At 39.7% G+C, this 24,515-nt stretch overlaps 1 protein-coding gene and 1 long non-coding RNA gene across 2 annotated transcripts; one reads left to right on the top strand and one right to left on the bottom strand.

Moving 5' to 3' along the window:
- Positions 1-5,747: 5,747 nt before the first annotated feature.
- Positions 5,748-20,123, bottom strand: LOC308301215. The gene is made up of 4 exons (XR_013962857.1): positions 19,961-20,123; positions 19,403-19,491; positions 8,959-9,164; positions 5,748-5,936 (listed from the first exon to the last, which is right to left on the bottom strand). It is a non-coding gene; the product is annotated as an uncharacterized lncRNA (long non-coding RNA).
- LOC308300329 (glycosyltransferase family 92 protein F13G3.3-like) lies at positions 6,197-8,714 on the top strand (the record flags this gene model as incomplete). The annotated part of the gene is made up of 2 exons (XM_080744145.1): positions 6,197-6,939; positions 7,819-8,714. The coding sequence occupies exons 1-2, from the start codon at positions 6,513-6,515 to the stop codon at positions 8,712-8,714; spliced, it is 1,323 nt and encodes a 440-aa protein (XP_080600271.1). The 5' UTR covers positions 6,197-6,512.
- Positions 20,124-24,515: the final 4,392 nt, after the last annotated feature.

The following is a 24,515-nucleotide window of genomic DNA, read 5'->3' as shown; positions in this document are numbered from 1 at the left end:
AGCGCTTGCGCCGATTTCCTCCGGAACAGCCTGACCCGTTTTGACCATCTGTTTGCCTTTGTCCCCTTATGCCCATATATGGAGATCTCTGCACACACAGTACCGGTTGCGGAAAACTCTGATGTCAGACATCAGCTTCGCATTCGGGGATTCATTTTATGCCTATATCTGGAGAAAGCGTGTGCCGGTGGGAAGAACGGTTCTCGAGATTCACATACATACATACACATTCACAGAGATTTTTTGTTGACTCATGTGGCGTACGTGATGTCACAGCATTTTATGAAGTGATGTCACAATGAGTCAGCGATTGCGCCGATTTCCTCCGGAACAGCCTGATGTCAACAATCAGCTCCGCATAAGGAGATTCCGAACGTTTCGCGCCGGTTTCGGAAAACCGCGAGTCAGGTCGGGTCGAGGCCCTGCACTGCACTCCGCGCGGCGGCGGGGAACGCGCGTGCCGAATCTGAAGCCGGTGGGACGAACGGTTCTCGAGATACGCGGATTACAAACAAACAAACAGACAGACAGACAGAGATTTGTCGCATTTATAGATAGATGAGCTCTTTCTCACTGTCTCTCTCTCTCTCTCTCTCTCTCTCTCTCGCTCTCTCTCCCTCCCAGAGAGACGCAAGCGAAGCGAAGTTGCACAAAATAAGTTATACAGTACATATTTCCTTTTAATATTAACCTGAGTAAAATAAGCTGCATTGGGAGGTAAACGGGAGACACTTTATTGTGAATGTAAGACCAGAATAGATAGTTGTGTGTTGCTGGGTCCTAGTTGTCTCACAGTCACTGAATGTTATACTGTACCTCTGTCGCTGGCTTCATGATGGCTTTGGAATAGGGCACAGTTGCACGTGGAAGATGGACAGTCAAAGCTGTATTATTAGTTAGAGTATGTTACAGACACTTTGAAACAAGAGGGCACTTGTGTGAGTAAAGTTGGCTAAGTTGTCCAGCCACTGCACACGCATTTGAAGATGGAAAAAAATGGACTGGGCTGGGCTGTCCCACGTTAAAATATCACCGTGGCTTGAGTGGAATATATCCGAGGAGGCACAAATGCTTATCAACTGAACTGTCCCAAACAGCTGTCCTAAACAAGATGCAGGGACGCCTTTATCTTATCTATTACAGTAGCTTGTGAGTAGCCTAAGCCTATATACTTTATTACCTTATGTCAGCTGAAAGCTGAGCCATATTTTGAAGGATTAATCTGAAATACATATTTCTGTGCAGCAGGCTATATGCTTTGTTTCTTATTATGAAGGAAATGTGTTCTCAAAGTAATGCAATGTTCAGGTTATTGAGCAACCATTTACGCACACCGATGCGCAAATGGTAACGTGGTTAATTAATGTATTTGTGCAAGATGGCCCTAACATTTGTGTACATACTTATGTTCAAACAGTACAATCCAACATGTACCGATGTCTCTGGTTCACATTGGCACATTTCACTCAGGTTTTTTTTTTCATCTCACTAATGTCAATTTGTCTGCTGACCTCACTCAGCAACAACATAGCAGTGATCACCCCCCATGATGTGCACTGCAATGTAGTTTCAAATGCACTGCATTGCAGATGCTTTTTTTTTAGAGTAAACTGGCATACATGATCTGGGCAGATTGCCCCAGGAAATGTGCCAATCTCAACCCAAAACAAAGGTCATGCTTAGGGCTGTGTGCTGCATTTACCCGACCTGCTTGTCATTAATGCATACAAATATCTATGACCGATATTTTTATCAGATGTCCGGTAAATTTTAACCATGCCAGTTACAGTGATCAACAGTTTAAAACCCAGTTTAAAACCCTAGCACAATCTCTGAACGGTTATGCCGCCATGTAGAACCACTTTTAACAATTCTTTTACTTTGAAAATGAGTAATTTCCTGTGAAATACACATTATTTCGCCTTCTATCCTCACAAAGTCCTATTTCTGTACATTGTGTCTTTCTCTGGTTTTGGGAAGACAGAGATGAAAAGCTTTCCACTGGTTCTCAGAACAGTGCTGTTCTGAGAGTTGACGCATGTGACGTCACACGCGTTTCCCATTTTTTTTTGTCAAAAAAAAAAAATCAAAAAACATTTTTTTTCAAAAAAAACATTTTTCAAAAAAAATTTTTTTTCAAAAACTGTCAAAAAGTCAAAAAAAAATCAAAAACTTTTTTTTCAAAAAACTTTTTTTTTCAAAAACTTTTTTTTTCAAAAAACTTTTTTTTCAAAAAACTTTTTTTTTTCAAAAACTTTTTTTTTTTTCAAAAAACTTCTTTTTTTTCAAAAAACTTCTTTTTTTTCTGGAAAAACCCCACTAGATGCGCCCCTGAGCAAACAGAGGCCGTTTTGGTATTACAGCTGGAGAGCCTCATTATAGTAGAGCTAGAACAAACAAAAAGAATGGTCAGAGTGTTTTTTTTTTTGAGGGTTAAAACCTGTCTAATGCCTCATTCACACTGCAGATATATAGTTGAACGTTTTGCTTGCTTGGTCAATGTTATCTCAATGGAAACCAGCTTTAAAGCTTTCAAAGCTTTGTTCTGTGTATCTCCTCTATCTTTAAAGCTGGTTTCCATTGAGATAACATTGACCAAGCAAGCAAAACGTTCAACTATATATCTGCAGTGTGAATGCAGCATAAGACTCAATTTTGAGCATATATTTATACAAAAAATATAGTTTTAAAAGCATGGTGTAGGCCCTTTAAGAGAATCTTCAGTGAATGCCTGGAATAGGGAATGCCTGCTGCGAGGTCTGGTATTAAAAACATTATAGTGCTCTGCTGGCTCCAAAGGATTTCTATAAAACCTAGCAGTATTATGTCTTGGTTATGTCAAGAGAGCAAAGGCATGAGCCAATGAGCAGACCTCCCCAGGCAGGCAGAGTTGGTCAGAAACATTCAGAGACATTGTTAATGTACAGTATGTAATGTGTGTTATTGTCTCCACCAGCCGAAGGCAGCTAATCTCCGGTCGCTGCCAAACTGAGCACACACGCTCCCTGGATGCCAATTCAGAACCTCTGACCCACATTTTTCACATGGCCCTGTTCTAGCGCCACCATGAAATTTGCCACGCTACAGGTCAAGGAACAAATGCTACCCTTTTCACATTGGCCGTTATAGTGCCACAAGCAGGTAGACTTTAGCAAAACACATTTTTGGAACACATTGCCTCAAATCATGCATGCAGTGTCACCATTAAAGGCCAAAGAAGACTTTTAGCGCCACCAGGAGGCCAATAAATGACACTCTTTTCACATTGGCGTGTTAGGTCGACTTTTGCCAAACTAATTTTTGGAACAAAATGACTCAAATCATGCATGCAGCGTCACATTGCCGTTAAAAGCCAAAGAAGACATGGCACCCTTTTCACATTTAGCGCCACCAGGAGGCCACAATAACATACCTGACCTGGTGGAGACCTGGGCTCGGAAGAGCACTGCTTCTAGTTAGTCCTGTTTTTAGTCAAATTATGTAAATGTTATGTTTCACTATAATTCAATGTTTTATCAAATAAACGGCAATACATTGTCACACCACAAAACCTGAACACTGAACACAGTTAATGACATCAACTCTTTATGTGTCATAAACATATTTTTGGTTTTGTTAGAGCAGAAGAGATGACTGTACCACGATCAGTCTGAAGAAAGCCAAAATGATTATTTTATCGTTATTTTACGCTTTTTGTGGTAATTTTTAAAAAGAAACACATATATGAAGCTTATTTTTTTCCCTCCCCTTTCGAAACATTATTTTTATTTTAGCATCCGTTTTTCAAGAAAAAGTTGACTATAGCTCCTTTAACTAAATTATTTGTTGTTAACAATGTCGGCTAATCAGTCAGTAACCTTGTCATGGATAATTAATCATGTTATTTGTAAATTCTATATATTCATGTTGTGTTGTTTACTAAGCACTATTAATATTTGTGTTATACATAGGTAGAGTAGAGGCCTTGTTATAAGGACTTGTTGTCTTTCATTTCAGATACATAACATCTAGTGCAGGGGTCTTCAACGTTTTCAGGCCAAGGACCCCTTAGTTGAGACAAGAGAGATCAAGCAGGGACCCCCACCCCCCTACATATTGTATACAATTGTGTTGCAGATTTTCATAGATTACATAGATAGATTCATAGGCTTGTTTGACTGCACTGTCATCAGTCTACTGTATGTTGGATTCGTGTTAATGTGTTTTTTTTTCTTTCAGACATTTAACCACCTAAAAATCGTCGATACTTAGTCAATTTGATCTACTCTTTTTTTTTTTTTTTACCTCTACACCAAACATATTTGCCAAAAATAGCCGATCTACAAGCTCCTGCTAGGCCGGTTAAAGTTGTTCATTTAAAATAATTTTGATTATTTTAAATCAAAATTATATTAAGATTTGGAGGACCCCCCTGTAGTAACTCTGGGGACCCCTGTTGAAGACCCCTGATCTAGTGCATTTGGCAGTTTTCTGTTCTCCAGATTTACTTTTGTCGTTTTATCCATGTTCAAAGAATTCAAGCTTTGTTCTCATACTTGATCTTACAGTATGTACTGTAGCTATAGAAATGCATTAACACACTCAATATGCCTACAGTATGTCTGAAATCTTTTTGCAGAAGTTAAAAGATGACAATCATTTGTTTGCAGCTTGTGGTTTTTCAACGGTTCTGTAGTGGTTGTCTTGCACGGAAGTCTTGCAGTTGCCAGTTTCATTTTCACTTTGCCTCTCCAGACCTACATTAGATTTCAACATTGAAGCAGGTACGATACTGACACGCTTCTCTTTTACATGTAGACATTAAAGTGTGACCAATATGTTATCTCTGGTAATTTGCTATAATTCGAAGTGGACTCTGATCTTAATCCTGTGCGAATCAGCCATGTCCGTAATTTGCAAGGTAACATTTTTTAATATATATTTCAGCAAACACAGAGGTCATCAAATCTCAGTATTTTATACTATATATAAGAGATGTTATTCCCCATGTCAAATAATACACAGAGATGTATCTGATACTCTCTTGTCTAAACAACAAGCTGACATTTCACCCACTTTTTTAACTTCTTTAATCTTGAGAAATCTTGTGAGGTCATCAAATCTCATTTTTTTATGGTCAAATTTTTACTTGGCACAGTCATGAAGTTTAATTCTGCCTATGAGGGCGGATTCGGCCAATGCTTTACAATGGGAACGGAGCGGTTTGTTGCTTTTTACGGATTTTTTGCAAAGAAAACGATCTGTTTCCATTGAAAAGCATTGAATTAAACGTCAGTGTGACTGTGCCTGGGGGCACTTAGTTTAATTCTACCTATGAGGGTGGATTCAGCTATTAACAACCTGTGAAGAAAGTCTCTATTAACCCAACCAAACGCATTCTTGAAATCGATTAAACAAGCAAAGGTACATTTATTCTGCTTAATTCTTGCATGTATAATAGTAGAGACTACATACAGTATATGATTAGGGGGTGTTAGATCTGTCTTATAATCATTAGTAGGCTACATTACATTCTGATTTGTGTACCATTTTGTATATTAAGTGTCAAATTAATGTCGCCCTAGCCTCAAGATATTGAAGAGATGTCATTCCCCATGTCAAATAATACAGAGAAGTATCTGATACTCTCTTGTCTAAACAACAAGCTGAAATTTCACCCACTTTTTTAACTTATTTCATCTTGTGAAATCTGATTGTGATTCTAGGTAACCAGTCTGCATCTCCACGTACAGTATCAGCTGTCATTCCACAATTGTGCATTTTGTTTTGTTTGCGCGTTGATACCGTGCCGAGTTTCCACAACAACAGAAGGACAGAGGAGAACGGTTCAAACTCCTCAGAGCTGCAAATCCTTGCATCTTTAACAGCAAGAGAAGAGACTTCACTTCAAGCCTTGGTTTGGATCAGTCCTGTCTACACACCAGCATGATGTTTAACTGTGAAAATAACCACATAATCTTCAAATTTATAAAAATAATCAATTCAAAGAAGAGGTTCATCCTTGCTACTGTCAGCATCTTCATCATTGTGGCTTTAACCCCTTTAGGCCTAGGATTATTGACTGCTTTAACTATTGAAAAATAGCAGATATACAAGCTCACAGCGCGGCACCGAGTGCCTCGCTGCGAGCTTGTAGATCTGCTATTTTTGAAAAAGCCGTGAAAATGTGTGCAAATCTTTGAATATATGTATTTTCAAAGCGAATGTTTGTAACTCAAATTTTGCTTCTGGGTGGTCCCTGGAACTAGATATTTTGAGATGGGGGTCCGTGGCCGAATAAATGTAATTTTGGGGGTCCTTGACATGAAAAAGTTTGAGAACAGCTAATTTGGAGGAAGGATTTAGAAGTCGCGTCAAAGATCGGGTCAAAGATATTCAAAGACTCGCACACATTTTCACGATTTTTCTGCTATTTTTCTAAAGTTAAAGCATACTATAATGGTTAAAGTGGTTAAGATCTAACGCGACTCGGGCGCGTTCCAGGTATTTGAGAGTTAATAAGATTCCCCCAGATGTACAACAGAGTCATTGCGACCCCGCGTCTGGTCCAAACCATCGCGACCCCGCGTCTGGTCCAAACCCTGAGTCCCTGCCGCACCGCTTCCCAGAGCATCACCCCTCTGAACAACACCAAGCACCTGCTGGTTTCAGCCTACATGGACCGCAGGGTGAAAGGTTGGGATTTACGCATCATTGGCATATTCAGGAGAGATTCAATCGCACCCCTTCACTGTGTTTTCTGTTGTAATGGCAACTTTGCCATGTTGTACGACAGCACTCAGGCTGAACTTGTGCACCACGCAGACGACAGCTTTGGTTTTCCCTTCGAGACCGTGGATGTCATGTGTCGGATCCCCGCAGGGTGCAAGGCCACCCACATCGGCCTGTCGATTCATCCAGACAGCATGGAAGCACAGCAGCAGATCTTTCTCCCTATAGGTAACTGACATTTGTTTTTCCCCCTTCGCAACCTTAACTTACCTCCACACTATATTAGGTACAGTATACATCTGCTATGCTCACACACCTTTATCTCTTACCTCAGGTATACAGTATGTGTAAATATGTAGATAATTTGTTTGTTGATCTATCTTCCCCCCTTCTTATTCCCTTTCTTTTTCTGTAAATTACAATGATAGACCTTGAAGAAAAAAAATGATGGGGTGCTGTGATTTATTTTTGTGATTATACTTGGTAGATTTTTTTCAAAAGTGTACAGAAAAGTGTGTTTTTATGTGGCCACACCAACCTGCTCATTAAAGGCCGACTTCACCTCTGGGACAACCAGATCTTATTTTATTGTTGTTTGGGACACGTTCAACACGATCAACACAAGTATTTCAGCATGACTAGTGATGCCTTTTGCATCATATGACACATCATGCTGCATCATATGATGCAAAATGCATCACTAGTCATGCTGAAATACAAAAATATCTCAAAACACAGATTGAACACAAAAAACAACTTGTGTTGTTCCTGTCCCAAACAACAATAAAATTAGATCTGGTTGTCCCAGAGGTGAAGTGGGCCTTTAAGTATGCCTGGTTTGTCAGGTGGGTGGTGACCCAGCTGAAAGTAAGCCACACCCAAAGTGTTGTTATATGGAATTATATCAGTGTATTTCAATTTGGTCTTTTGACTTGGAGGCTTTCAGCTTTCAGGAAGTAACCAAAAATATATAGGGAAGACATATTTGCATATTAGAACCACACCTCGGGGTCTGTTAGAGTAATGTTAACTCCACAGACACATACAAAACAGAAAAAGTAACAAAACTATGGCACCACCTCTTTAAAGCTGTGATGTGACTTGTGACTATGAATCTGATTGTGATTCTAGCTAACCAGGAGAGCAGTGGGACAGAGGAGGAGATAAAGCCCCAGTTTGAGCTCACAGTCTGCATCTCCACGCTGTATGGAGACTACAACAACGTGCTTCAGTTCACGCAGGCTTTAGAGATGTACAGGCTGCTGGGCGTGGGCAGGGTGGCGGTCTACAACACCAGCTGCGGCCCAGACCTCGACCGCTTGCTACACGGCTACAGCCAGGAGGGTTTGGTAGACATGGTTCCCTGGCCTATAGAGGAGCATCTCAAACCGTCGCGGCAAGGGTGGCGGTATCGAGCGGGTGAAGGGGATCTGCACTACTTCGGCCAGCTGACCACCCTCAACGACTGCATATACAGATACATGTACCGCTCTCGCTATGTCTTGTTGCATGACATAGATGAGATCATAGTACCGTACCAACAAAACAGCCTAAAGGATATGATGGACCAGCTCCAACGGCAGGCACCAAAGGCAGCGGTGTTCCTTTTTCAGACTCATTTATATCCAAGTTTCCACTTTGAGTCCAGTGGAAAGTTCCACCTACCCCAGTGGGAAGGGGTGCCAGGTACAAATATTCTGGAGCATGTCTACAGAGAAGACCGAGCAAGTTATGACTACGACCGCTACAAGATGATCGTTCAGCCAAGGATGGTGGAGCAGACGTCAATACACGCGGTGCTCAAGAACTTCGGGGACACGTTCTTGGTCCCTCCAGAAGTGGGTCGGGTCATTCACGTCCGCAACCAAACGCATACCGGCCAAAAGAGCAAAGAGCAGCTGCACGTTGACACCAGGCTGTGGGATTTTCACGATAGGATGATCCCCAGTGTGGACAAGGCCCTGGCAAGAATAGGGATGCTGAAGACAAAAGCATCGAGATGATGGAGCATCGAGATGATGGATGCAGGATGGATGTGATTTTATACCTGCTGCTATTTGATTTGATTTCATCCTTAATGCTCTGTTTTTCCATCTCTTTGACCAAGATAGTGATAATGATAACTGCAACACAAAGTACAGTACAGAAAAAGAATTATCTTGCACAATAGTGCAAGAGAATACATGGCAAATGAGCTATACAGTACATTTAAAAATAAAACATAAATATTCAATACAATAAAATCACCTTATAAGACCACCGGAGAGACGGGTGACAGCCGGATTGTAGACGGCACCCGGGAGCAGTATGGGTTGGCGGTGGCGCCCCAGCCTGTGTATTCCGTGAGGAAGAAGGGACAGTCAGGAACCCACTGCTCCTGAATTACATGTTACTGGGAGTCTGGTGCTACGCAGTACGCACAGGTCCTGGACTTTGTGAGAGCAAGAGTGGACCTGGTGAGACATAGGAGGAGACAGTATGGATAGGTTTGTGCACCTGTACTGGATGAAGTATTTCTGCTTTATGTAGATAAGGGGTATTTTTTTCCGGCCATGGACCTATTAGCTGATAGAGAGATGAAGCAGGGACCCCATACATGGTGTTGGAACAACAGAAGTTCAGGAGAGAGAGAAACACACCATGACTCCTCCCCCCTCTCCACCTACCTGCTCTCACGCCACCTACCTGGCCTACCTGGCCCTTAGCTCCGCCCCCTAGACATCTACCTAGCTCTATTTATCCTCACTCTAACTTCCCAGAACCCCTCTTGCTTTTTCGTATCCCCTCCTTCCACTATTGCCTCATTACTGCTTGATTTCATTATTATCATTGATCGATTTCATGATTGTTACACCATAGATCCATGTCTGCTCATCGATCACTGCTCATTATTTATCTGCCCTTACCTCATTAAAACCCTTAAACCTTCATGGTGTGTTTCTTGTTAGCTAGTGAATGTATATTCATATTTCTTAGAATGCTTTCCATTCTGTCATGCAGAAACGTGAATGGTGCTTGCATTGTAGCCTTGCATAGAACCTTAACATTCTGTGCAGCTCACAACCCAGACATTATCATTGAAATTGCCAGCTCTGTGCAATTAATTTGGAGAAGTGAAAACTCCTGACTTGACACATAACTTAAAAATGCGTGACAATGTGTCATGTGTGATAATTTATAGAGTAACAAATATGTCTATTAAGTACTTATTCTCCTTCCACTCAATGTCATTGAATTGATGGTCACATGCTAATTCAACTCAACAGCTGTCAATCTAACAGCTGACGCCGTCTCCCCCAAGCTTACTTCTTAGTCTGTCAGCAAATCTTTATTTCTGTAACTGTTTCTACGTTGCTTTATGTTTAGTACATGTCCTTATTAGACCATGTTTAGAACAGCATCTCTGAATGAGAGTATAAGGACTGTATGAAAATGAGGCGGAGGGGGAGGCTTGTGCCCGGAGAGGACAGGAGACCTGCTCCTCTGATCTGTAATGCTGTTACTCTGTTCAACATTTTGCCTTTTTGAATAAATCTTTGTCAATTCTTCAAATCCTTCATCCTTGTGGAACATTAATTTTTTCGCCATCACAAATGTAAAATCCATCAAGCAGAGTAGAGCAGTGTGTTCTTCACAGCTTTCATGTCACGTGACAATTCAGCACTAATTTATTTGGCAGCGACATACTCCCTAGTCCCTGTGCAGCATGCAGTTTAACCTGTGACCTGTGAAATATCAAATTAGGTTTTCAGTAGGCTACTTGCTCTGCAACACTTTTAAAAACACGCAGCAGAAGGAAATGTTAACGTTGGGTATTTGGGTGTGAAGTGTGGTTTACATAGGTGTGAACTTGCTAGACTGTAGGCTCTTTTGACAGGTTTTTTAACGGATAAAATGATCAAAATGATTAGGGCTTATCTGTGGATCCTTATCATTCATTATTCAGCCAATGCCGAGAGGTGTCACTGATTTTCATCTCTGGGAGTTACGGCAAGAGCTTCAAGTCACTTTCACCCCTGCTTTTGCGGGGCCATCAAAAGAATTCTAGCTTAGGGCCACCATTTTACGCTCTCAAGTATAGTATTGGTAAACGTATTGCCTTGTTATCTCTCCTATGGTACCAACAATACAGCATGGAATTGTATCCAATGATATGATAAAAAAAAATTAAAGAAAAAGAGTTCACCAGGGACCAGCACGGACACAGACTTTCTCATGCAAATGTCTTCCCTTCCTTCCTAACCCATTGGCTGGTAAATCAAAAATCGCACCCGTGCGAAGTGAGCGGTGCAAACTAATTCCTGCGCAAATCAGTGTTGATAGGCATGCATGGCAATATTATTTTTGTTGTGTATGATGTCAGTCTAGAGGTCTGCTCAGACTATATACGTCTTTATTGTCATTTCTCATCAGTTAGTTGACCAAGCTACGGATTGTAGCTTGTAAGAGTGTCATAGTGTAACTAGAAAATATTGTTCCTTCGAAACAATTGTGGGCTCGCTTCAAGCCGGAAAACAATAGCTATAAATGTACAAAATGTCAAGATCACAGGCAGTGCTCTCTTTGACGTTACTGACGTCAAAGATTGGTCCATTTTGTTCCAAAAATGTGTTGTGCAAAAGTTGACCCGCTGGTGGCGCTATAACAGGCCAATGTGAGAAGGGTGGTATCTGCTCCTTGACCTATTGGGAATGTGTTTGCAAGATTTCATGCACATTGCAGGCTGTGTTCATGATTTGAGGTGTTTTTGGCTTTGGACACTTTATCGCTGCTTGCAGCTATATTCATTATTATTATATTTTTTTTGTGTGTGTGCACTTCATAGGCATATTAGGTAAAGGTCCTTAGATTGTGTGTAGAATGTTTCATGCAAATTGCAAAAAAAAATCCTAACGGGTTTAAGCGTTTCACAAACTGCTCAAAATGATATAGCGCCCCCCTTTGGCCAATTGGGGTAAGATTGGTTTTAGTGATATTTGGACTAACACTCTACATCTTTGCCAAATGCCATGAACATGTTACTTTGCATGTATGATTTAGAGGCAGAAGAATAATTTGCATAAAACTGCAATATTCATTGAATTTATTTTAAAAAGCATGTTTCAATTTTAAAGAAATCCGATCCGACAGATCTTTAGATATCGGTCCAAAGTTCACGTAAAAAAAGTTTTGTGCACGTGGAGCGAAAATTCCAGAATAAAAGCGGGTTTACGCGTTTTACAAACTGCTCAAAATGGCGGAAAACCGAAGGGCGGAGCTTACTTAACAACGACACAGATGTCTTCCGCTCGAGTCAAAGCACGCGTGTAACAAGTTGCATGTCTTCAAACGAAACGAGTCATGACTTATGCCCGTTTGAAGTTTGAATTTCCAAACGCTTCGTATAGCGCCCCCCTTTGGCCGATTGGAATAAAATTGGTTTCAGTGATACTTTGACTAACCCTCTACATCTTTGCCAAATGCCATGAACGTGTAACTTTGCATGTATGATTTAGAGGCAGAAGAATAATTTGCATAAAACCGCAATATCTATTGAATTATTAAAAAATTATATTTCACTTTAAAAGAAATCCGCCGAGATAAATCTGACCGTATTGGTCCAAAGTTCATGTGAAAAATGTTTCGTGCGCGTAACGAAAAAAACCCAGGAGGAGATAGATTTTTACTGTTTTTCATATAATTCCGAATTGTGGGAGACCTAAAGGTCAGAGGTCAAAAGTTAGAGGGTAAAAGTTGTTCGGCATGAGGAGACGCATAAGTGTATACAGGTTTCATGGCTGTATGTATAACACAGCATGAGCTATACCTGTTCAAAGATCGCACTTTCGAAGGCTTCCTACAGCGCCACCATTTGGCCGATTGCTATAAAAAACTAGAAAAATATTGTTCCTTCGAAACAATTGTGGGCTCGCTTCAAGCCAGAAAACAATGGCTATAAAAGTACAAAATGTCAAGATCGCAGGCAGTGCTCTCTTTGACGTTACTGACGTCAAAGATTGGTCCATTTTGTTCCAAAAATGTGTTGTGCAAAAGTTGACCCGCTGGTGGCGCTATAACAGGCCAATGTAAGAAGGGTGGTATCTGTTCCTTGACCTATTGGGAATGTGCTTGCAAGATTTCACGCACATTGCAGGCTGTGTTCATGATTTGAGGTGTTTTTGGCTTTGGCCACTTTATCGCTGCTTGCAGCTATATTCATTATTATTATTTTTTTTGTGTGTGTGCACTTCATAGGCATATTAGATAAAGGTCCTTAGATTGTGTGTAGAATGTTTCATGCAAATTGCAAAAAAAAATCCTAACGGGTTTAAGTGTTTCACAAACTGCTCAAAATGATATAGCGCCCCCCTTTGGCCAATTGGGGTAAGATTGGTTTTAGTGATATTTGGACTAACACTCTACATCTTTGCCAAATGCCATGAACATGTTACTTTGCATGTATGATTTAGAGGCAGAAGAATAATTTGCATAAAACTGCAATATTCATTGAATTTATTTTAAAAAGCATATTTCAATTTTAAAGAAATCCGATCTGACAGATCTTTAGATATCGGTCCAAAGTTCACGTAAAAAAAGTTTTGTGCACGTGGAGCGAAAATTCCAGAATAAAAGCGGGTTTACGCGTTTTACAAACTGCTCAAAATGGCGGAAAATCAAAGGGCGGAGCTTACTTAACAACGACACAGATGTCTTCCGCTTGAGTCAAAGCACGCGTGTAACAAGTTGCATGTCTTCAAACGAAACGAGTCATGACTTATGCCCGTTTGAAGTTTGAATTTTCAAACGCTTTGTATAGCGCCCCCCTTTGGCCGATTGGAATAAAATTGGTTTCAGTGATACTTTGACTAACCCTCCACATCTTTGCCAAATGCCATGAACGTGTAACTTTGCATGTATGATTTAGAGGCAGAAGAATAATTTGCATAAAACCGCAATATTGATAGAATTATTAAAAAATTATATTTCACTTTAAAAGAAATCCGCCGAGATTAGTTTGACCGTATTGGTCCAAAGTTTATGTGAAAAAGGTTTTGTGCGCGTATCGAAAAAAACCCAGGAGGAGATAGATTTTTACTGTTTTTCATATAATTCCGAATTGTGGGAGACCTAAAGGTCAGAGGTCAAAAGTTAGAGGGTAAAAGTTGTTCGGCATGAGGAGACGCATACGTGTATACAGGTTTCATGACTGTAACTCAAACACAGCATGAGCTATACCTGTTCAAAGTTCGCACTTTCGAAGGCTTCCTACAGCGCCACCATTTGGCCGATTGCTATAGAAAATAATAGCACACTTCGCCACTGTAAACTGAACACATTGATGTTTTTATTTTCATTTTCTCACTAAGTATGTAGGAGTAGAAAGGAACCGAAGTTCCCGTCTACAGTATGATATGACTGATAGATAAATAACTAGAAAAATATTGTTCCTTCGAAACAATTGTGGGCTCGCTTCAAGCCAGAAAACAATGGCTATAAAAGCACAAAATGACAAGATCGCAGGCAGTGCTCTCTTTGACGTTACTGACGTCAAAGATTGGTCCATTTTGTTCCAAAAATGTGTTGTGCAAAAGTTGACCCGCTGGTGGCGCTATAACAGGCCAATGTGAGAAGGTTGGTATCTGTTCCTTGACCTATTGGGAATGTGCTTGCAAGATTTCACGCACATCCCAGGCTGTGTTCATGATTTGAGGTGTTTTTGGCTTTGGACACTTTATCGCTGCTTGCAGCTATATTTATTATTATTATTTTATAATTTTTTTGTGTGCACTTCATAGGCATGTTAGATAAAGGTCCTTAGATTGCGTGTAGAATGTTTCATGCAAATTGCCAAAAAAATCCTAGAATAAAAACGGGTTTAAGCGTTTTACAAACTGCTCAAAATTATATAGCGCCCCCCTTTGGCCATTTGGGGTAAGATTGGTTTCAGTGATATTTGAACTAACCCTCTACACTATTTTGTCATGAAAATGTGACTTTGCATGTATGTTTTAGAGGCAGAAGAATCATTTGCATAAAAATGCAATATTGTTTGAATTATTTAAAAAAGCATGTTTCAATGTTAAAGAAATCCGATCTGACAGATCTTTAGATATCGGTCCAAAGTTCACGTAAAAAAAGTTTTGTGAACGTGACGCGAAAATTCCAGATTAAAAGCGGGTTTAAGCGTTTTACAAACTGCTCAAAATGGCGGAAAATCTAAGGGCGGAGCTTACTTAAAAAAGACACAGATGTCTTCTGCTTGAGTCAAAGCACGCGTGTAAGCAAGTTGCATGTCTTCAAACGAAACGAGGCATGACTTATGCCCGTTTAAAGTTTGAATTTTCAAACGCTTTGTATAGCGCCCCCCTTTGGCCGATTGGAATAAAATTTGTTTCAGTGATACTTTGACTAACCCTCTACATCTTTGCCAAATGCCATGAACGTGTAACTTTGCATGTATGATTTAGAGGCCGAAGAATAATTTGCATAAAACCGCAATATAGATTGAATTATAAAAAAATATATATTTCACTTTAAAAGAAATCCGGCGAGACTAGTTTGACCATATTGGTCCAAAGTTCATGTGAAAAAAGTTTTGTGAGCATAACGCGAAAATCCCAGGAGGAGATAGATTTTTACTGTTTTTCATATAATTCCAAATTTTGGGGGATCTAAAGGTCAGAGGTGAAAAGTCAGAGCGTAAAAGTTGTTCGGCATGAGGAGACGCATACGTGTATACAGGTTTCATGGCTGTACGTATAACAGAGCATGAGCTCTACCTGTTCAAAGTTCGCACTTTCGAAGGCTTCCTACAGCGCCACCATTTGGCCGATTGCTGTATAAAATAATAGCACACTTCGCCACTGTAAGCTGAACACATTGATGTTTTTATTTTCATTTTCTCACTAAGTATGTAGGAGTAGAAAGGAACCGAAGTTTTGAGGAGAACTTGATATGACAATATCAAGTTCTCACTAGAAAAATATTGTTCCTTCGAAACAATTGTGGGCTCGCTTCAAGCCAGAAAACAATGGCTATAAAAGTACAAAATGTCAAGATCGCAGGCAGTGCTCTCTTTGACGTTACTGACGTCAAAGATTGGTCCATTTTGTTCCAAAAATGTGTTGTGCAAAAGTTGACCCGCTGGTGGCGCTATAACAGGCCAATGTAAGAAGGGTGGTATCTGTTCCTTGACCTATTGGGAATGTGCTTGTAAGATTTCACGCACATTGCAGGCTTTGTTCATGATTTGAGGTGTTTTTGGCTTTGGCCACTTTATCGCTGCTTGCAGCTATATTCATTATTATTATTATTTTTTGTGTGTGTGCACTTCATAGGCATATTAGATAAAGGTCCTTAGATTGTGTGTAGAATGTTTCATGCAAATTGCAAAAAAAAATCCTAACGGGTTTAAGCGTTTCACAAACTGCTCAAAATGATATAGCGCCCCCCTTTGGCCAATTGGGGTAAGATTGGTTTTAGTGATATTTGGACTAACACTCTACATCTTTGCCAAATGCCATGAACATGTTACTTTGCATGTATGATTTAGAGGCAGAAGAATAATTTGCATAAAACTGCAATATTCATTGAATTTATTTAAAAAAGCATGTTTCAATTTTAAAGAAATCCGATCTGACAGATCTTTAGATATCGGTCCAAAGTTCACATAAAAAAAGTTTTGTGCACGTGGAGCAAAAATTCCAGAATAAAAGCGGGTTTACGCGTTTTACAAACTGCTCAAAATGGCGGAAAATTGAAGGGCGGAGCTTACTTAACAACGACACAGATGTCTTCCGCTTGAGTCAAAGCACGCGTGTAACAAGTTGCATGTCTTCAAACGAAACGAGTCATGACTTATGCCCGTTTGAAGTTTGAATTTTCAAACGCTTCTTATAGCGCCCCCCTTTGGCCGATTGGAATAAAATTGGTTTCAGTGATACTTTGACTAACCCTCCACATCTTTGCCAAATGCCATGAACATGTAACTTTGCATGTATGATTTAGAGGCCGAAGAATAATTTGCATAAAACCGCAATATTGATTGAATTATTAAAAAATTATATTTCACTTTAAAAGAAATCCGCCGAGACTAGTTTGACCGTATTGGTCCAAAGTTCATGTGAAAAAAGTTTTGTGCGCGTAACGCAAAAATCCCAGGAGGAGATAGATTTTTACTGTTTTTTATATAATTCAAAATTCTGGGGGATCTAAAGGTCAGAGGTCAAAAGTCAGAGCGTAAAAGTTGTTCGGCATGAGGAGACGCATAGGTGTATACAGGTTTCATGACTGTACGTATAACAGAGCATGAGCTCTATCTGTTCAAAGTTCGCACTTTCGAAGGCTTCCTACAGCGCCACCATTTGGCCGATTGCTGTAAAAAATAATAGCACACTTCGCCACTGTAAGCTGAACACATTGATGTTTTTATTTTCATTTTCTGTCTAAGTATGTAGGAGTAGAAAGGAACCGAAGTTTTGAGGAGAACTTGATATGACGGTTAGATATTGTCACTAGAAAAATATTGTTCCTTCGAAACAATTGTGGGCTCGCTTCAAGCCAGAAAACAATGGCTATAAAAGCACAAAATGTCAAGATCGCAGGCAGTGCTCTCTTTGACGTTACTGACGTCAAATATTGGTCCATTTTGTTCCAAAAATGTGTTGTGCAAAAGTTGACCCGCTGGTGGCGCTATAACAGGCCAATGTGAGAAGGTTGGTATCTGTTCCTTGACCTATTGGGAATGTGCTTGCAAGATTTCACGCACATCCCAGGCTGTGTTCATGATTTGAGGTGTTTTTGGCTTTGGCCACTTTATCGCTGCTTGCAGCTATATTTATTATTATTATTTTATATTTTTTTTGTGTGCACTTCATAGGCATGTTAGATAAAGGTCCTTAGATTGCGTGTAGAATGTTTCATGCAAATTGCAAAAAAAATCCTAGAATAAAAATGGGTTTAAGCGTTTTACAAACTGCTCAAAATTATATAGCGCCCCCCTTTGGCCATTTGGGGTAAGTGATATTTGAACTAACCCTCTACACTATTTTGTCATGAAAATGTGACTTTGCATGTATGATTTAGAGGCAGAAGAATAATTTGCATAAAACTGCAATATTCATTGAATTATTAAAAAAGCATGTTTCAATAAAAATAAAAAAAATCCGATCTGACAGATCTTTAGATATCGGTCCAAAGTTCACGTAAAAAAGGTTTTGTGCACGTGACGCGAAAATTCCAGAATAAAAGCGGGTTTACGCGTTTTACAAACTGCTCAAAATGGCGGAAAATTGAAGGGCGGAGCTTACTTAACAACGACACAGATGTCTTCCGCTTGAGTCAAAGCACGCGTGTAACAAGTTGCATGTCTTCAAACGAAACGAGTCATGACTTATGCCCGTTTGAAGTTTGGATTTTCAAACGCTTCGTATAGCGCCCCCCTTTGGCCGATTGGAATAAAATTGGTTTCAGTGATACTTTGACTAACCCTCCACATCTTTGCCAAATGCCATGAACGTGTAACTTTGCATGTATGATTTAGAGGCCGAAGAATAATTTGCATAAAACCGCAATATTGATTAAATTATTAAAAAATTATATTTCACTTTAAAAGAAATCCGCCGAGACTAGTTTGACCGTATTGGTCCAAAGTTCATGTGAAAAAAGTTTTGTGCGCGTTATGCAAAAATCCCAGGAGGAGATAGATTTTTACTGTTTTTCATATAATTCCAAATTGTGGGAGACCTAAAGGTCAGAGGTCAAAAGTTAGAGGGTAAAAGTTGTTCGGCATGAGGAGACGCATAAGTGTATACAGGTTTCATGGCTGTACGTATAACACAGCATGAGCTATACCTGTTCAAAGATCGCACTTTCGAAGGCTTCCTACAGCGCCACCATTTGGCCGATTGCTGTAAAAAATAATAGCACACTTCGCCACTGTAAGCTGAACACATTGATGTTTTTATTTTCATTTTCTCACTAAGTATGTAGGAGTAGAAAGGAACCGAAGTTTTGAGGAGAACTTGATATGACGGTTAGATATTGTCACTAGAAAAATATTGTTCCTTCGAAACAATTGTGGGCTCGCTTCAAGCCGGAAAACAATGGCTATAAAAGTACAAAATGTCAAGATCGCAGGCAGTGCTCTCTTTGACGTTACTGACGTCAAAGATTGGTCCATTTTGTTCCAAAAATGTGTTGTGCAAAAGTTGACCCGCTGGTGGCGCTATAACAGGCCAATGTAAGAAGGGTGGTATCTGTTCCTTGACCTATTGGGAATGTGCTTGCAAGATTTCACGCACATTGCAGGCTGTGTTCATGATTTGAGGTGTTTTTGGCTTTGGCCACTTTATCGCTGCTTGTGTAGCAACTTGCACAATGGATAACGCTGTTACACTGTTATAAATGAGATATGACTGCATAAAAACCAGAAGTAACCAGGTTCGGCTGCTGAGAGCTCAGTTTGTAGTGTGAATACCAAAGAAATTGGAGACGGAGTCAAAGTTGCAAGTTTAAACTGAAATATATATTGAAAACTTTTCAGACAGATAAGAAAATCAACAGTTGCAACAACATGAAAAATAACAAATGGGGGCCCTTTAAAGAGTTCGAGTTCAGTTCAGTTCATTGGGATTGGGCATTGGGATTGGGCATGGGATTGGGCTCAGTGCCTCAGTGAGAGAGAGAACACAAGGGGAACACAGGTTCCTACCAAACACCATGGGAGGAGGGGTTCAAGGTCCAGCAGGTTCAATGGGAGGCTCGCCAGAGCTCATCAGCTCGTGTCACAAAAAACCTGACCTGAAAAAGGCCAGGTGAAAATAAAGCAATCAGTCTATTGTACAATATAATTCAATTCTAAGTCAACATGAATGTTACTTTTCATTTCATGATTCTCATTAAAGTCAATATTTCAAGCTCATAATAGCATGCATGCATTAAGAAAATAAAAATATATTTCTCAAATAAATCATTACTTTATAAAGAAACAAAAGTCATTACTTCAAAACTCAAAATCTTTCAAACTCAAAATCAGATAGTTCAAAAACCCAAATGAAATACTTCAAAACTCAAATGTAATTCACTTTAGTGAATAATGAAAACCAAGCAGTTTGAGCTTGTACACATTTGTTTGGTCTGCTAGGAGTTTAGCACAGTCAAGTAAACCCCTTGTTACACAGCATTTGTGCTAAAACACCAAACAGCTAGCAGACCCATTTCAACACAATCGACCAAGCCATTGAGAATAAACCAGTTGATATGAACTCACCGCTGAGTAGGTATGGATAGGCACAGAAAGTATACAGCATGAGGGCAGCTGCAGCAGCATAGCATGAACCATGCTGCTTCCAAACACTCTGGGTTGGGAGGGAGTGGCAATCTAGGAAGTGACATCACCTCAACCTTTATTTATACTCCTTGCTTGACAAGGTTGCCATGTCTGGTTGGGTTGCCACGTTTGGTTGCAATAAGTAACCAGGGTTACACTTGCAGCTATATTTATTATTATTATTTTATAATTTTTTTGTGTGCACTTCATAGGCATGTTAGATAAAGGTCCTTAGATTGCGTGTAGAATGTTTCATGCAAATTGCAAAAAAAATCCTAGAATAAAAACGGGTTTAAGCGTTTTACAAACTGCTCAAAATTATATAGCGCCCCCCTTTGGCCATTTGGGGTAAGATTGGTTTCAGTGATATTTGAACTAACCCTCTACACTATTTTGTCATGAAAATCTGACTTTGCATGTATGTTTTAGAGGCAGAAGAATAATTTGCATAAAAATGCAATATTGTTTGAATTATTTAAAAAAGCATGTTTCAATGTTAAAGAAATCCGATCTGACAGATCTTTAGATATCGGTCCAAAGTTCACGTAAAAAAAGTTTTGTGCACGTGACGCGAAAATTCCAGAATAAAAGCGGGTTTACGCGTTTTACAAACTGCTCAAAATGGCGGAAAATGGAAGGGCGGAGCTTACTTAACAACGACACAGATGTCTTCCGCTTGAGTCAAAGCACGCGTGTAACAAGTTGCATGTCTTCAAACGAAACGAGTCATGACTTATGCCCGTTTGAAGTTTGAATTTTCAGACGCTTCGTATAGCGCCCCCCTTTGGCCGATTGGAATAAAATTGGTTTCAGTGATACTTTGACTAACCCTCCACATCTTTGCCAAATGCCATGAACGTGTAACTTTGCATGTATGATTTAGAGGCCGAAGAATAATTTGCATAAAACCGCAATATTGATTGAATTATTAAAAAATGATATTTCACTTTAAAAGAAATCCACCGAGATAAATCTGACCGTATTGGTCCAAAGTTCATGTGAAAAAAGTTTTGTGCGCGTAACAAAAAAAACCCAGGAGGAGATAGATTTTTACTGTTTTTCATATAATTCCGAATTGTGGGAGACCTAAAGGTCAGAGGTCAAAAGTTAGAGGGTAAAAGTTGTTCGGCATGAGGAGACGCATAAGTGTATACAGGTTTCATGGCTGTATGTATAACACAGCATGAGCTATACCTGTTCAAAGTTCGCACTTTCGAAGGCTTCCTACAGCGCCACCATTTGGCCGATTGCTGTAAAAAGTAATAGCACACTTCGCCACTGTAAACTGAACACATTGATGTTTTTATTTTCATTTTCTCACTAAGTATGTAGGAGTAGAAAGGAACCGAAGTTTTGAGGAGAACTTGATATAGTATATAAATAAATAAATAAATAAATAATGACAATATCTAAAGTGTGCTCGCCTTATAGGCGAGCCCACAACTAGAAAAATATTGTTCCTTCGAAACAATTGTGGGCTCGCTTCAAGCCAGAAAACAATGGCTATAAAAGCACAAAATGTCAAGATCGCAGGCAGTGCTCTCTTTGACGTTACTGACGTCAAAGATTGGTCCATTTTGTTCCAAAAATATGTTGTGCAAAAGTTGACCCGCTGGTGGCGCTATAACAGGCCAATGTGAGAAGGTTGGTATCTGTTCCTTGACCTATTGGGAATGTGCTTGCAAGATTTCACGCACATCCCAGGCTGTGTTCATGATTTGAGGTGTTTTTGGCTTTGGACACTTTATCGCTGCTTGCAGCTATATTTATTATTATTATTTTATAATTTTTTTGTGTGCACTTCATAGGCATGTTAGATAAAGGTCCTTAGATTGCGTGTAGAATGTTTCATGCAAATTGCAAAAAAATCCTAGAATAAAAACGGGTTTAAGCGTTTTACAAACTGCTCAAAATTATATAGCGCCCCCCTTTGGCCATTTGGGGTAAGATTGGTTTCAGTGATATTTGAACTAACCCTCTACACTATTTTGTCATGAAAATGTGACTTTGCATGTATGATTTAGAGGCAGAAGAATAATTTGCATAAAAATGCAATATTGTTTGAATTATTTAAAAAAGCATGTTTCAATGTTAAAGAAATCCGATCTGACAGATCTTTAGATATCGGTCCAAAGTTCACGTAAAAAAGGTTTTGTGCACGTGACGCAAAAATTCCAGAATAATAGCGGGTTTACGCGTTTTACAAACTGCTCAAAATGGCGGAAAATCGAAGGGCGGAGCTTACTTAACAACGACACAGATGTCTTCCGCTTGAGTCAAAGCACGCGTGTAACAAGTTGCATGTCTTCAAACGAAACGAGTCATGACTTATGCCCGTTTGAAGTTTGGATTTTCAAACGCTTCGTATAGCGCCCCCCTTTGGCCGATTGGAATAAAATTGGTTTCAGTGATACTTTGACTAACCCTCCACATCTTTGCCAAATGCCATGAACGTGTAACTTTGCATGTATGATTTAGAGGCCGAAGAATAATTTGCATAAAACCGCAATATTGATTGAATTATTAAAAAATTATATTTCACTTTAAAAGAAATCCGCCGAGACTAGTTTGACCGTATTGGTCCAAAGTTCATGTGAAAAAAGTTTCGTGCGCGTTATGCAAAAATCCCAGGAGGAGATAGATTTTTACTGTTTTTCATATAATTCCAAATTGTGGGAGACCTAAAGGTCAGAGGTCAAAAGTTAGAGGGTAAAAGTTGTTCGGCATGAGGAGACGCATAAGTGTATACAGGTTTCATGGCTGTACGTATAACACAGCATGAGCTATACCTGTTCAAAGATCGCACTTTCGAAGGCTTCCTACAGCGCCACCATTTGGCCGATTGCTGTAAAAAATAATAGCACACTTCGCCACTGTAAGCTGAACACATTGATGTTTTTATTTTCATTTTCTCACTAAGTATGTAGGAGTAGAAAGGAACCGAAGTTTTGAGGAGAACTTGATATGACGGTTAGATATTGTCACTAGAAAAATATTGTTCCTTCGAAACAATTGTGGGCTCGCTTCAAGCCAGAAAACAATGGCTATAAAAGTACAAAATGTCAAGATCGCAGGCAGTGCTCTCTTTGACGTTACTGACGTCAAAGATTGGTCCATTTTGTTCCAAAAATGTGTTGTGCAAAAGTTGACCCGCTGGTGGCGCTATAACAGGCCAATGTAAGAAGGGTGGTATCTGCTCCTTGACCTATTGGGAATGTGCTTGCAAGATTTCACGCACATTGCAGGCTGTGTTCATGATTTGAGGTGTTTTTGGCTTTGGCCACTTTATCGCTGCTTGCAGCTATATTCATTATTATTATTTTTTTGTGTGTGTGCACTTCATAGGCATATTAGATAAAGGTCCTTAGATTGTGTGTAGAATGTTTCATGCAAATTGCAAAAATAAATCCTAACGGGTTTAAGCGTTTCACAAACTGCTCAAAATGATATAGCGCCCCCCTTTGGCCAATTGGGGTAAGATTGGTTTTAGTGATATTTGGACTAACACTCTACATCTTTGCCAAATGCCATGAACATGTTACTTTGCATGTATGATTTAGAGGCAGAAGAATAATTTGCATAAAACTGCAATATTCATTGAATTCATTTTAAAAAGCATGTTTCAATTTTAAAGAAATCCGATCTGACAGATCTTTAGATATCGGTCCAAAGTTCACGTAAAAAAAGTTTTGTGCACGTGGAGTGAAAATTCCAGAATAAAAGCGGGTTTACGCGTTTTACAAACTGCTCAATATGGCGGAAAATCGGGGGGCGGAGCTTACTTAACAACGACACAGATGTCTTCCGCTCGAGTCAAAGCACGCGTGTAACAAGTTGCATGTCTTCAAACGAAACGAGTCATGACTTATGCCCGTTTGAAGTTTGAATTTTCAAACGCTTCGTATAGCGCCCCCCTTTGGCCGATTGGAATAAAATTGGTTTCAGTGATACTTTGACTAACCCTCCACATCTTTGCCAAATGCCATGAACGTGTAACTTTGCATGTATGATTTAGAGGCCGAAGAATAATTTTCACTATAATTCACTTTAAAAGAAATCCGCCGAGACTAGTTTGACCGTATTGGTCCAAAGTTCATGTGAAAAAAGTTTCATGCGCGTATCGCAAAGATCCCAGGAGGAGATAGATTTTTACTGTTTTTCATATAATTCCAAATTCTGAGGGATCTAAAGATCAGAGGTCAAAAGTCAGAGCGTAAAAATTGTTCGGCATGAGGAGACGCATACGTGTATACAGGTTTCATGGCTGTACGTATAACAGAGCATGAGCTATACCTGTTCAAAGTTCGCACTTTCGAAGGCTTCCTACAGCGCCACCATTTGGCCGATTGCTGTAAAAAGTAATAGCACACGTCGCCACAGTAAGCTGAACACATTGATGTTTTTATTTTCATTTTCTCACTAAGTATGTAGGAGTAGAAAGGAACCGAAGTTTTGAGGAGAACTTGATATGACGGTTAGATATTGTCACTAGAAA

This window comes from Nannobrachium achirus (assembly GCF_963921795.1).
Source record: "Nannobrachium achirus genome assembly, chromosome: 16".
Taxonomy (NCBI): domain Eukaryota; kingdom Metazoa; phylum Chordata; class Actinopteri; order Myctophiformes; family Myctophidae; genus Nannobrachium; species Nannobrachium achirus.
The sequence above is the reverse complement of the archived record's forward strand: the minus strand, read 5'-3'. Positions and strand labels throughout refer to the sequence as shown.